Genomic DNA, 12,928 nt, shown 5'->3' on the forward strand with positions numbered 1-12,928 from the left:
GGCCCCGGGCTGCACCGGCTGCGGGGGGCGGGGTGCTCCCGGGCCTGCTCGCGCCCCTCCCCCCGGCGGGGACGCCTGCGGCCCCTCCTGCGCGCAAAGTCGGTTTCAAGAGCCCCGGGCCGGTCTCCAGCACCTCCCAAGTCCGTTTCAAGTCCTGCAAAGTGCTCCCGACGCCCCAGAAGCCCTCGGGCGCCCCTCGGGAAGCTCGTCTCCACTCCCCCGACAAGTTTGTCGGCTCCCTTTTGAAAATAGGTTTCCGTTACTCCCCCCCCAAAAAAAGTGCGGTTTCGGACTCCAAAAAGTCAGTTTCACACAGTCGAAACAGAACTTGGGAGGAGCGGGTTAGGGGTGCCGTCCTAGTTGGCAAACAAAGAGGGGGCTTTTCGGTCGCCCCGAAGCTGGGTCTCCCCAGATCTCAGAATCCCCCCACCCACGCCGGGGTTTGTCCTCGGCCGCCCCCGCCCCACCTGGGGAACCCTCGAGTGGAAACTGGAGCCCGAGGGCTTCGCCGTCCTGCGGGCGGAGGCTCCCCGCGCCCCTGGCTGGGAGGGGTCGGCAGGTGGCTCCCTCCGAGCCCCGCTCTAGAGAGGGGCCCCTGGGGGGTTGGGAGCCTGTCCCTGGGACACCCCCTTCCCGAAGGCTGGAGACAAGGGTATCTTCAAAGTTGTTTAAAAACAATTCCCGCGTGCTTTAAAACCTCGAGTTGGTTTTTCTCTTTTCTGAGTTCAGGTTTTTGGGGAGGAGTGGGGGTGGGGTGTCCCCTTTAAATCCTCCAGGGGCGCTCCTATTAAATCGTGCATTGAGGAGGGGGTTTCGCCTCCTGTTTGAGGGCATTTTCCCCTTTGGGTTTGGTGGTGACCGGGCCTCACTCGTGCTGTGACAGCTGCTGGGGGGCCCCCCAAAATTTCGCGGGGCGGGGCCTTGGGGCGCCCCGCCCCGTACTCTGGGGGAGGGGGGCAAGGGGTGGCTGGAAACGGAGGCTGCTGGAGAGGGTCCGGCTCGGGCCTGGGGGACACTCCTGCTCGTGCCCCTGGTGTAAAATCTGCAGCACAATACTCTGGTGAGCTCAGAGAGTTGAGGGAGTTTATGTTCAAACTGCTGCTCCTCGCAGGTCAGACTCCGCCCTGCCCCCTCTGCTTGGCCCCACAACGTCTTGGTTTAGGGAGGGGGACCCCCCCCAGGGCAGCTCCCTGGGACTCTTGTTCTAACCCCGCTTGCCAGCCCTTCTGCTGACCCCCTCACCTCCGTGTCTGTTCGTCCCACCTGCCCAGGGCTCCCTGTAGACTCCAGGTGCCTGCTGTTGGAGAATGAACCAGCCACCGAGGATGGCTCCGGTGGGTACAGACAAGGAGCTCAGTGACCTCCTGGACTTCAGCATGGTAAGGGGCACCGTGGACCCACACAGCCCAGGTCTTGCGCAGGGAGTCCTGCGCCCAGCAGTTGACCTTCCAGCTCCCTGAGGTGTGAGGGTCCCAAGCTGAGGCTAGAGGGACACCGGGACACCTTGGTGTCCCACGGAGATGCGTGCAGAATCGACGGCAGGGATGTGTGTGCTGGGACACAAGATGGGTCTCGCCCGCCCCTTTTACAGACGGGAATGCTGAGGCCCAGACGGCAGGCTTGCTCAGGGCCTCTGTGGGCAGCAGACTGGAGCTGCAGTGCGCATCTCTGAGGACACCTCGCTTGACCTTGCCTGTCAAGTGGGTGTGGTCAGAGCCCCAGCCCCCTAGGCTGCAGGGGGATTGGCTTGTCCTGTCCACAGGAGGCACAGTCGGAAAGCAGGGGTCTCCCAGCTTGTAGTGACATGCTTTGGGGCGTAGTCCGTGGGGAGCCCTGTTGCTCCCCAAAAGGCTGCACTCTGGAGGTGTGAACCCACCAGCAGCTCTTTGGGGGAAGATGGGCAGTCCGCCCTGTGCCACTCTGGAGGGTCAGCTGTGTGATTCCCAGTTAAAGGGGGTGTCACGGCGGAGGACAGGCAAGGGGGGTACACAGCAGGGAGGAGGCTCCGGGAGCTCCGTGTGACCACAGTTACAACTGCCGTCGTCATTGTTGGAGCGTGACGTGCTCCCAGGGGGCCTGGCAGGGGCTGTGCAGGGGAGCAGGCCCAGTGCCCAGGGCTCCCTGGCATGGGCGGCTCGGCGGCCGCGGTTTGCCCATCTGTGCAGTGGGCCTGGGCTAATCAGTGTCCCCGCACTGCCGTGTGTCAGCCGATTCTTGACTTCTGTCCCACCTCACCCACCCTGGGCACTGTGGTCTCTCAACATCAAGGGGGGTACTTTCAGTCTGAATGGGCCCCTTCCCCATGCTGTCAAGGCCCGGGACCCTGAGAAATAACAGTCCCTGAGGCCCAGTGACCCCAGTCTCCTGCTCCAGCCCCCAGGAAAAGCAGCCTTGAGGCTACGATGCCGGAAGGGCCACACTGGTATTTTTAAGCCCTGTCTTATTTTTGGCTCCAGCTGAGTGAGCTGGGGTGCGGTGAAGTTGTTTTGTTACAACGACAGGTCACGGGCTGCTGGCCTGGAACAGACGGGCGGGGGGACAGGTTCATCCCTGTGGGGTTGGCCTCTGCGTCCAGAGTAGAGTCCGCATGACTCCCCTGCGTCAGCCTGGCTCCAGCGACCTGTCTTACACACGGAGAACCTGGAGCAGGAGAGGGTCTTCCAGGCTCCGGCCAGAGGGGGTGGTTCCCCCATCCGAGCACTGGACAGGCTGAGGTGATCCCCTATCCGAGCACTGGACAGGCTGAGGTGATCCCCTATCCGAGCACTGGACACAGGCTGCGGGGGTGGTCCCCATCCGAGCACTGGACAGACTGAGGTGGCACGGTGGTTAAACGCTCACCAGCCAGCACACATGGCAGTGGGTTGAACCCACCAATCGCCTCCTATTAAAGATGGAAGCTTAGAAAAGGGTGGTCAGTGATGCCCCTGGCTCTCAGCTACGTGAGCAGAGGCGAGGCCTGAGCCAGAGCGGAGGTGCACCCTCTGGGCCCACCACTGACCTGATCCTGCCCAGTTATCCTCATCCCAGGCCCAAGGGACTGGCTTCCCTAATGACAGGTTCTGGGGAGGGCGGGCTCTGACCTTGGCATCTCAGTCTGTGACCACCAGTGTCCCGAGTATGCCCGTGGTCAGAAGTCCCTGCCACTCCAGGACAGCCCAGGTGTCTAGGTTTCACAACACACCACATAGCCCTGAGCCCACTTCACAGCTGGGAACACTGAGGCTGTGGGGGCGGGGCAGGCTAGTCAGCGAGCTGGTGCCCTCGGGACACAGCCTGGTGCTTTTGTGGCAGGTGCCACGTCAGCTTAGTCTCCGGGGCAGTAGAGGCCCGTACTTAACTGCCACGGCCCCTCCAGGCCAGGCTCCTGACCCCAAGGGCCCCCAGAGTCCATTCCTTCCCTTTGTTCCTTCATCAGGTCACCCTCTCCTAGGTCAGGTCTCTGTTTACCTGGTGAGAGGGCGGGGGCGGAGGGATGGGGCTGGCCAGCTCTGAGCAGTGTCTTCCCAGCTGTGTGGACCCAGCCCAGCCTGAGCCTCCGGTGAGCCCCCCTCATTTCTAAGGCCGGCTGGGACAAGGCCTCAGTCTCCCCTGTGACGTGTGAGTGGGACATTGGGCCCCAGGATGGAGACTTGGGGTAGGTTTGAGGGTAGCTGGCAGGTCCCCAACAGTACTGCGGCCTGGGGGGACCTTTAAATCCAGCCCCTGGGGCAGGGCCGCCCTGGTTTATTTATTCTATGGCAAAGGGTTTGTTGCTGTTGGGTTTTCCGCTTAAGGCTGCTAAGCTGTTTAATCTTCAGGGACTTAGTGTAGTGGGTGTGGGGGAGCCAGTGGGGGCACTGTGGGCAGGGGTGAGGTGGGGGAGTCAGTGGGGGCACTGTAGGCAGGGGTGAGGCAGGGTGGGTGGAGTGGGTGTGGGGGAACCAATGGGGGGCGTTGTGGGCAGGGGTGAGGCAGGGCGGGTGGGGTGGATATGGGGGAGTCTGGGCACTGTGGGCAGGGATGAGGTGGTGTGAGTGGGGTGGGTATAGGGGAGTCAGTCGGCACTGTGGGCAGGGTGAAGTGGGGCGGTGCTGGGACAGCTCCCTCCGCAGACCCCGCACCCTCCCCTGCGCTGCAGGCCTGACCCAGCTCAGCACCCCGCTGTGGGTCCTCTGGTCCTGGTCAGTGTGGGGTGTCGTGGCTCACGGAGTGAGATCACACCAGGACCCCCTGCTGGCATTAAAAGGAGCGTTAGGCCCAGGCTCCAGCAGGATTTACTGGCCATTTACCGCGTGGGACTCGATTGTTGAAGGAAAGCCCAGTGTCCTGAGGGTGGTCGCCGCGTCACACACTCCCTCCTGCACTCGGGCTGTGGGGTGCATCCTGTTAGAACAAGGTGTTGAGGACGGGACAGTGAGGACAGCATGGCGGGGCACGGACACTGGCTTTCTCTGCCCCAGTGGGCGGGACTCTGGGCCTCACGGTCTTGCGGTGTCTCGTCCCAGACCCCGGGGTGGCCTGTGAGGGACAGCAGCAGCTCTCTGGTAGAACTCTTACCTTAGGCCCAGGAGTCCTGGGTTGTGACTCTCGGCCCCGGAAGTCTGTGTGCAGAGTCACTGAGCGGGTGGCAGCAGGACGTCCTGCCTGGGGTGGTCTAGCAGGAAGACCTCCGCCGGGCTCCAAAGCTGGGGAATAGCAACTCTGAGCCCCGGTGTGACTGGTGGGGTTGCCTTGGGGGTGGCGGGGTGGCTGTGGCCTGGGGAGCAGCCGGTGACAGCGGATGGGAGGGAGGAAGCACTTGCCTTGGTTTGAGCGTGAGCTGGGGTGGGGGTGACTGCTCACCTCAGTGCTGGGGCAGGTTTTCCCATCAACAGAGACCAGGGGCCCCTGTTTCTAGATTCTCCCTACCCCAGCTCTGGGGTCTGCGATGAGACTGGAGGTGCTGAACCTGGGCAGAGCTGTGTCCCCGCAGGTGCCAAGACTGCTGGACAGAGGGGTGTCTGCCCGCCACGCTCACTGTCTCTCTCTCTCCACAGATGTTCCCGCTGCCCGTGGCCAATGGGAAGGGCCGGCCCGCCCCCCTGGTTGGCGCCCCCTTCACAGGCTCAGGTAGGACGTGTGTGTCCAGGGTGGACGTGCACAGAGCTGGGGAATATGCAGCACGGGGGGTCCCCGGGCTGTGGCACCAGGCAGGATGTGGGGACCTCCCAGGACTGGCTGTCTCCGTCAGCATCACGGTGTCGGCCACAGCCCCAAGCTGCAGGGGGTGCCTGGTGGTCAGCCCGGGACTGAGAACCAGGAGTGCTGCCAGTCGGCTCCACGGCCTAGTGGAGGGCCAGCACATGGGGACCTTCAAGCCCCTGTGCTGGGCCAGCCAGGCCCCCGTGGGGGAAACTGAGGCCCCGCAGGTCATGATGAGGCCCAGGTCTCACCGCCTGGCTGCGTGCTGTAACTCAAGCACGTGTGAGGCACTTGTGCACAGGGTCCAGTTCTGGGGCGACCACATGTCCTGGGTTTGTGGGAACTGGGGGTCTTAGCATGCTGGGGCTGCACCGTGCCCAGCAGATCAGGACCACGGGGTTGCTTCGCCAGCTCATAGTGCTGACCAGTGGGCAGGAAACACTGTCCTCCCTGGAGCGTCCCTGCGGGGTATGGTGGCTGACCCTGAGGGGCAAGAGAGCGGGCAGAGCCTTTGCGGCCCAGGGTGGGGATCACTAAGGAGGCTGAGAGGGGCTTGTGGGGAGAGGCAGCCTCCAGCCGCTGATGGGCCTCTGGGGGCCACAGACAGGTGACTCAGGTGCAGCGTGCGTGCCTGCCACAAGGGGCGCTATGCATGAGAGCTCGCTTGCCTGTCCTTGGGGAAGGGGGGGTCCCGTGCCGGGGAAGGGGGTCTTGTGATGGGGGACAGAGCTCCTGTTATGGGGATGGGGGTCCTGTGATGCGGGCGGGATCCCGTGGGCTCATTTCCTGTGGTGTGAGGTGGGCTCCCATGATGAGAGGGGGGCCCTTCCATGGTTTAGAGGGGGCTCCCATGGTGGTGGCAATAGTGTCGGAGGGTACCTGTGTTGTGGAGCGGGGTCCCATGATTGGGGAGCTCGTGTGAGGGGACTGGGCTCTCGTGGCTTGGAGCAGGTTTTGTTAGCTTCCAGACTTGGGGAGACTAGAGAGCTGGGCCTGGCAGTCAGTGCACAAACACCCTGTACCTTGCAAATCTCCAAGGATGGGGCTGGCACAGGATTTTCTGTTTATTTTCAGTGTCCTTGGGGTGCTGGTGGGTTGGGGACTGACTTGACTGTTTCTCGCAGCGGTGACTGTGACCCCAAGACCTGCTGGCTTGTCCTGCTGCCTGGGTTGAAGCCTGATGCCATCCTGGGCTGGGGCCTCCCTGGGGCCTGCGAGCCTGTGTTTCTGGGCTCCAGACAAAGGCCTCATCTTGTTGGTCCTTGGGAGGCCCTGGACTGCCCTGGGGCCTCTGGCAGGAGGGCGAGTGCCTGGAGGAAAGAGGCCGCTGCCCGCCTCGCCCTGGAGGAAGTGGCCTTGGGCCCACAGAGTCTTCTGCAGATGTGGAAATCCCCTTGGACACGATGCTGACCAAGGCTGACCTTTCCCCCCTGTGAGGATGGGGGCTGGGACCACCTGGGCCCACCCTCACGTGAGCCTTGTGGCCAGTGGCCCGTGCAGCCAGAGTTATGCAGCACATTAAATTCCCTTTCAGTGGTGGCCTCTCCCCTCCATGTGATACCCCAGGCCCCACCGTTGGGTGGTCTCGGCTAGGGGCTGAGGGGACAAGGGCAACCAGGGGCACTGGCCCCCTGCAGCCTATGGGTCCTGGCCACCTGGTCATCTTGTGAGTTGTGTTTGTTCACCTCTCTCCCGATATTGCTGGCCCCTCATGGTGTCCCTGGTTGGCATTCGGGGTGCCTTGGGTGGAGGCCGTGCTTTTCACACACACACACACACACACACACACACACACACACACACACCCCGCGTGGGCTCCTGTTCCTCCTCCCGACCAGCTTCGTCTGGAGTCCCAGCTTTCTGTCCTTCATCTTAGCTGCAGACCAGGGACACTGGCCGCGTCTGCACGTGGCCCCACGTCACCATTGTCTTTGATGGGGTTCACCCTCTTCCCCGAGACTCCTTGGCCCTGACCGCTTCCTGTGCTGGGGACAAGTCACCGCCCGTTTGGTCTTAGGACACACTCTCCGGGTCATGACCTCAACCTTCTGAGCGGTTACTTTAAAGTGACTCCGGGTATAGATGCCGTGGCCAGCACGTCGGTGAAAGGAGTCAGCCGAGGCTATGACGGAGCCATGCTGAGGGTGGTGGCCTGCTGAATGAGGAGGTCTCCAGCGATCCTGAGAGGAGAACCGGCCCGGAGGAAGACCGAGGAAGAGGAGGAGGGGGAAGCAGGCGCAGCGCGGGAGAAGGACCAGCGCTTAGCCAATGGTGGCTTGAGCAGCTCAGCGAGAAGTGAGGGGGGGAGAAGGCTGGCGCCCGTGACTCGAGGGAGACGTCAGACAGAGAGGCCGGCGGAGGAGACGGGCCCAGACTTGGCCACCATCGAGTCCTGCAGGCCACCAGCTGTGTCACCTGTTGAGTTCTCCGCCCCGCAGACGTAGCTGGTGTTTCTGCCACAGATGACCGCGCCATTGTCACAGGGAGTGGATGGAAGTTGCATGTGGTCACCCAGGCGGAGTGCTGAGGGACAGCCATGTGGCCGCAGCCACCAGCCCTCTGCATGGCCACGTCTTTCGAGGCCACGTCCCTCGCCTCAGGTGGCTGCCGAGAGTCCCCAGTACCTGCTTCCCTTCACGGGACACCAGGACGCCGTGTCGGGGCTGCCGCTGCCCGGGGCCCCCGCCAGCCCGACAGCACTTCCCGTGACCGTCCGAGTGGCTGTGCAGCGTGGCGCACGACTCCTACTGAGACGCTCAGGCCCCAGCTGCGGTGGCTGCACTGGACGCACCAAGGCGTGACGGCAACCAGGACGGAACCGTGGGGCTGTGGACGGCCCCTGAGGGGTCCTGGCTGGTTTCCGTGGCCACGAGGGCTCATCAGCAAGGAGCACGCAGTGTCAGGAGCAGACGGTGGCTCTGTGACTGTGGGGACCCTCTGAGAAGCGGCCTCTTGTCCTACAACACGAGGCTCCCAGGCTGTGGGGAGCGCCAGGTCCGGGGCAGCCCTTCCGGTGTCCATGGCGATGACCCTCCCAACACAGACATCATGGCCACCACGCCTGTGTGTGGCCCCGGCACTGCAGGGAGGATGTCCAGTGGCCGGACCGTGTCCGCGGCAGCCTCGTGGTGGGCTTCCTTCAGCAGCCCCAGTGACTTCCTAGTGGCTGGGATGCGGCCCATGGTGGCCGATCAGAGAGGCTCCTAACTGCACTATCCCCTCCAGTGGACCCCTGTGCCCATTGCTGGCCCTTGACGCTCACCTGTTGATAGTAAAACTTCCTGTTAACTTCTTTTAGGGGAATAAAAGAAAAAAGTGTAAGAGGAGCGTTGATTTGAGATTTGAAGAGTAACTCCGAGCTGCGGTCTTGGGGACGACTCCAGTCTCTAGAAGTCCAGTGAGTCTGGGGTCTCAGAGAATTTTAAGTTCTCTCATGTTCCTCTTCCGTCTGTCAGTATCTCTCGGATCTGAGCCCAGTGACCAGGGTCAGTAGTGGTGGCTGGTCCACACCTAGCCCCTCTGCTCTCGGGAGGGAGGACGGTAGTTCACGGAGACAGCTGGCCCCGAATTCCCTTCCTCCTCTGAGTCTGGGCTTTCCTCCTTTCTCTTGTTTGAGGCAGGTGGAGACAGGTAGTGGTCTTTTTAGTGGCCACACACAAGGTTCTAAGACCATGGACGCTCACCTCTTGCTGACCAGACGTTCCCTCATCCAGGAGGTGGCACCTGCCCGGTGGTGTCCTCAGCCCTCTGCTTCCTTTCCATTGATTCCACTGTCTGTTGCCGTATCTGTTCCGTTGATCTGTCATCCAGGAAATCTGTTTCATGGCTGAGTCAGTACTTAACCAATCAACTGTTGTCTCTCCTTGCTTTCATCGTAATTTTTCCACTTTAAAGTTCATTTTGTTATGGTTGGAATTAAAGGCCTCATTTGTTTATTTCGGGTCTTTTCCCCGTAACTTGGGGCCTTGATGATTACCAAATTTCCTTTCACACCACCTCCGCCATGTCCCATTGGTTTCAGTAATGCCAAGTTTTCACTATTTTAGAAACACTTCATAATTATTATTGTTATGTGCTGTTGAGTCGCCTGCATCTCATAGCGACTCTATGTACAAGAGCCCTAAACCCTGTTCTATCCTGTGCCAACTTCATTGTCTCCGACACACCTACTCCCACTACTCCAGTGACTGAATTGATCCTTCTGATTGAAGGTCTTCCTCTCCTGCATTGTCCCTCCACCCTCCCAAACCAGTGCTTCCTTGCAACATGCCCAAAGTATGTCAGATGAAGCTTCAGAATCCTTGACTCCAGGGAACACTCTGGCTTCAGCCTCTCCAGGACAAACCTGTTTGTTCTCTTAGCAGTCCATGGTATATTCAACACTCTTCTCCAGCACCACAGCTCAAAGGCATTAATTCTCTTTCTGTCATCCCTATTCACCGTCCAGCTCTCTGATGCATAGCACGCAATTGGGAAGACTATAGCCTGGATCAGGCGCACTTTAGTCTCGAGCCCGACGTCGTTGCACTTCAGTACTCTTGAGAGGTCCCTCACAGCTGACTTTCCCAATGCAACTTGCCTCTTGATTTCCTGGCTGCTGTTACCAAGTAAACTAAAACTGTTAGCTGTCTCAAATCTCTTCACCATCCATCCTGATGCTGCCAATCGGCCCAGTGGTGAGAATCTTTGTCTTCTTGATGTTGAGCTTCAATCCATGTTGAAGGCTGCAGTCCCTGGCCTTCTGCAGCAAGCGCTTCAGGTCCTCCTCAGTTTCACCAAGCAGGGCTTTCGGCTTTGACTTGTGTTCCTTCAGAAGGGTGATGGCTGTGTAGGAAGTGCAGGGTCCATCCACCTTCATCGAGGTGTGGGCGAGACGCATTGGCGACCATGGTGCACAAGCCCACACGAAGTTGGGATTCACGTCCTTTCAAGATCCCCGAGTAAGGAAGGCCTTTGAGCAGCGGTGGTGGTGAAGAGTCGAGTCTGCGTGGACTGCCAGAGGGACAAGCCAGTCTGTCTTGGAGGGAGTGCTGGGCCCAGAGGCGCTGGTGCCTGGAAACAGGCCACCTGCTGGGCCGAGAGGGAGATCCGCGGCCAGGCAGGGCACGCAGCGACTGCAGCAGTGGCCTGGGAACGCCGCGTCTCACCGCTGCCAACTCCACAAGGGAACTGGCCCGTCCGCTGCATCCACAGCACAGGACCTGCTCCCTGGAGTTCAGGCGTCCTCCCTGCTCCGGCTCCGGCTCCCTCCAGCACCGTCTGCTGCTCCGCGGGCTCTGCCGTGACCACACAGTCACAGAACCTTCCTCATGGTTATGACGTCTGTTAGGGAAGGTACCAGGCTGTAATCCAGGTGGGCAGCAGGAGACAGTCCCTCAGTCCAGACAGCTGCTCACTCCTGGTCGCAGGCCCTTTGACATTCAGTGTCACAGCATGAAGACCAGAGTCCTCCCTCGAGCTCAGGAGAGGCCCCTGCTCTGACTCGGTGGGGCCGCAGGCCCAGGTCGGCTCTCCTGCCAGTCTCTGCTGAGGCCGCTGCTGCTCTTGTGTGGACTCTGGTCTGGCTGGTGCGGGAATCTGGTCCTAAGAAGGCCCACTGCTTGCTCATCTTGTTGCTGTTGAGACCCCCAACTTCTGCTGCTGAAAACCCTCAGTTTAAAATAGTGGGACAGAGAGACGAGCCAGTTCCCTGGGTGTGGGGAACACCGCGTTTGCACGACCCCGCCCATCCCGGTGGTGAAGTCGAAGGCCGGGAAAGCTGTTTGACATCACCATCTGGAGCACGGGGGAGAGGAACCTGGCCAGGCACCGTTCTGTTGGACGTGGGGGCGTGGACAGTGGGCAGTGGGTCAATGCTGGCTCAGTAGCACCCAACTACAGCAGCGTGTTGATGTCCTAACCCTGCTTTTCTGTCCAATGTGCCTCTTTCTGGAAGCTTCTGGTAGACCTGGGCCGAGTAATGCCTCCTGTGATGCTGGTTTACGGTTTCCTGGCTGTGACTTCTCATCTGTGCGTGTGTGTTTCCTCAGGAGCGTGTCAGGGATGCAGCACATCTTCATACGTTTTCACTCTGTGTGCAGAACAAATCATCCAGGGGGCTGGACTTGAAGAGGAAGAATGTGGCATCAGGAGTGGAGGAAGACTCAGTCTGCAGCGGTCAAGGCTCCAGCACTGCAAGTCGAAGGCATCCGTTCTTCTGTCATCCTTAGTCAGTGTCCAGGTACAGAGCAAGGAAGTGAGAAGATCATGGCCTGGATTAGGCACGCACCCTAGTCTCTAACCTTCCATCGTTGGTTTTCAGTACTCCGGAGGGGTCCCTGACAACAGGTTTTCCCGCTGCAGTTCGCCTTTTGATTTTCTGACTGCGATCTTCAGAGTGTTGATTGTGGAGCCGAGCACGCTGTAGTTGTTAACAACCTCAGTCTCCTCTCCAGCCATCCTGGTGAGAATCTCCGCTTGATTTTGAGCTTCCATCCATACTGAAGACTGTATAGCCCTTGACCTTCTGCAGCAAGCGCTCCAACTCGTCTTCAGTTTCATCGAGCAGGATAATGTCATCTGCATAATGTAAGGTGTTGATGAGTCTTCCTCCAATCCTGATGCCGCATTCCTCCTCGTAGAGCCCTGCTTCCTGAATGATCTGTTCTGCATATGGATTGAAAAGATACGGAGACAGGACACATCCCAGACACACTCCTTTCCTGATTTTGAACCATGCAGTGTTTCCCTGCTCTGTTCTGAGGAACAGTTCTCCTGGTCCAAGTGTAGGTTTCTCATAAGCACAATCAAGTGTTCTGGGATTCCCATTTTCCTCAGGGTTAGTCACACTTGGCTGTGATCCACACTCAAGTGCCTTTGCCTAGTCATTGAAACTCAGACACCCCTCTGGTGCTCTTTCCTCTAAGAGTCAGGAAATCAAAAGATTAATTGCAATGAGAAGTCTGCTGTCAGGGACCTGTCTAAAATGTTACAGAGCAGTGAAGTCAGTCTAGAGACTAAGGTGCATCTGATCCAGGCATGATCTTCAGTTACTTGGTATACGTCAGAGAGCTGGACAATGACTAAGGAAGACAGAGAATCCATGCCTTTGAACTGTGGTGCTGGAGAAGCTACCACGGACTGCCGAGAGAACAAACAGGTCTGTCTGGGAAAGGGTGAAAACAGATTTCTCCATGGAGGCAAGGGTTTTGAAGCTACATCTCGTACTTTGGGCAGGTGGCCAGGAGGGACTGGTCCTTGGAGAAGGACATCCTTGGAAGGGTGGAGGCACCACCTCTGTCCTTTCAGCACTGCCAGGCCCTGGGTTAGGTGTGGCTCACTGACCTGTCCACAATAGGCCCTGCTTTAGGCATGGTTGATTCTCTGCGTGAATTGTCTATGCCAGGCCCTGATAAGACGTGATTTGCTCTCTGCATATATTATCCACACAGGCCCTGGGTCAGTCCTGCTTGGTTCTCTGGTTTGTGTATACCAGGCCCAGGGTCAGGCGTGCTTTGCCCTCTGGTCTGTCCGCACCAGGCCGTGGGTCAGGTGTGCTTGGTTCTCTGGTCTGTCCGCACCAGGCCCTGAGTCAAGCATGCTTGGTTCTCTGGTCTGTCCGCACCAGGCCCCGGGTCAGGCGTGTTTGGCACAGCCCCTCCTTGCTGTGGTCTTGTCTTTGGCGTCCTCCGCGGAGCCCTCACACCTCCTGTGTCTCCACACACCTGGGCTTTGCCTTTTATCTGCTGTTTCTCACACCCACCCTCCCTCACCTTTCAGTAAAGAG

The 12,928-nt window shown here is 59.6% G+C and overlaps 1 protein-coding gene across 2 annotated transcripts in view; it reads left to right on the forward strand.

The window, feature by feature from the left end:
* Window positions 1-1,307: 1,307 nt before the first annotated feature.
* The window catches only part of TCF3 (transcription factor 3), a 30,876-nt gene continuing 19,255 nt past the window's right edge, over window positions 1,308-12,928 (forward strand). For both annotated transcript variants that reach the window (XM_006897933.1, XM_006897934.1), the window contains exons 1-2: window positions 1,308-1,379; window positions 5,019-5,091. In XM_006897933.1, coding sequence (XP_006897995.1) covers window positions 1,308-1,379; window positions 5,019-5,091 — 145 coding nt within the window. The remainder of the gene's footprint in view (window positions 1,380-5,018; window positions 5,092-12,928) is intronic.

The sequence above is a fragment of the Elephantulus edwardii genome, unplaced genomic scaffold (assembly GCF_000299155.1).
Source record: "Elephantulus edwardii isolate Elephantulus edwardi_28Jun2011 unplaced genomic scaffold, EleEdw1.0 scaffold00217, whole genome shotgun sequence".
NCBI classification, from domain to species: Eukaryota; Metazoa; Chordata; class Mammalia; order Macroscelidea; family Macroscelididae; genus Elephantulus; species Elephantulus edwardii.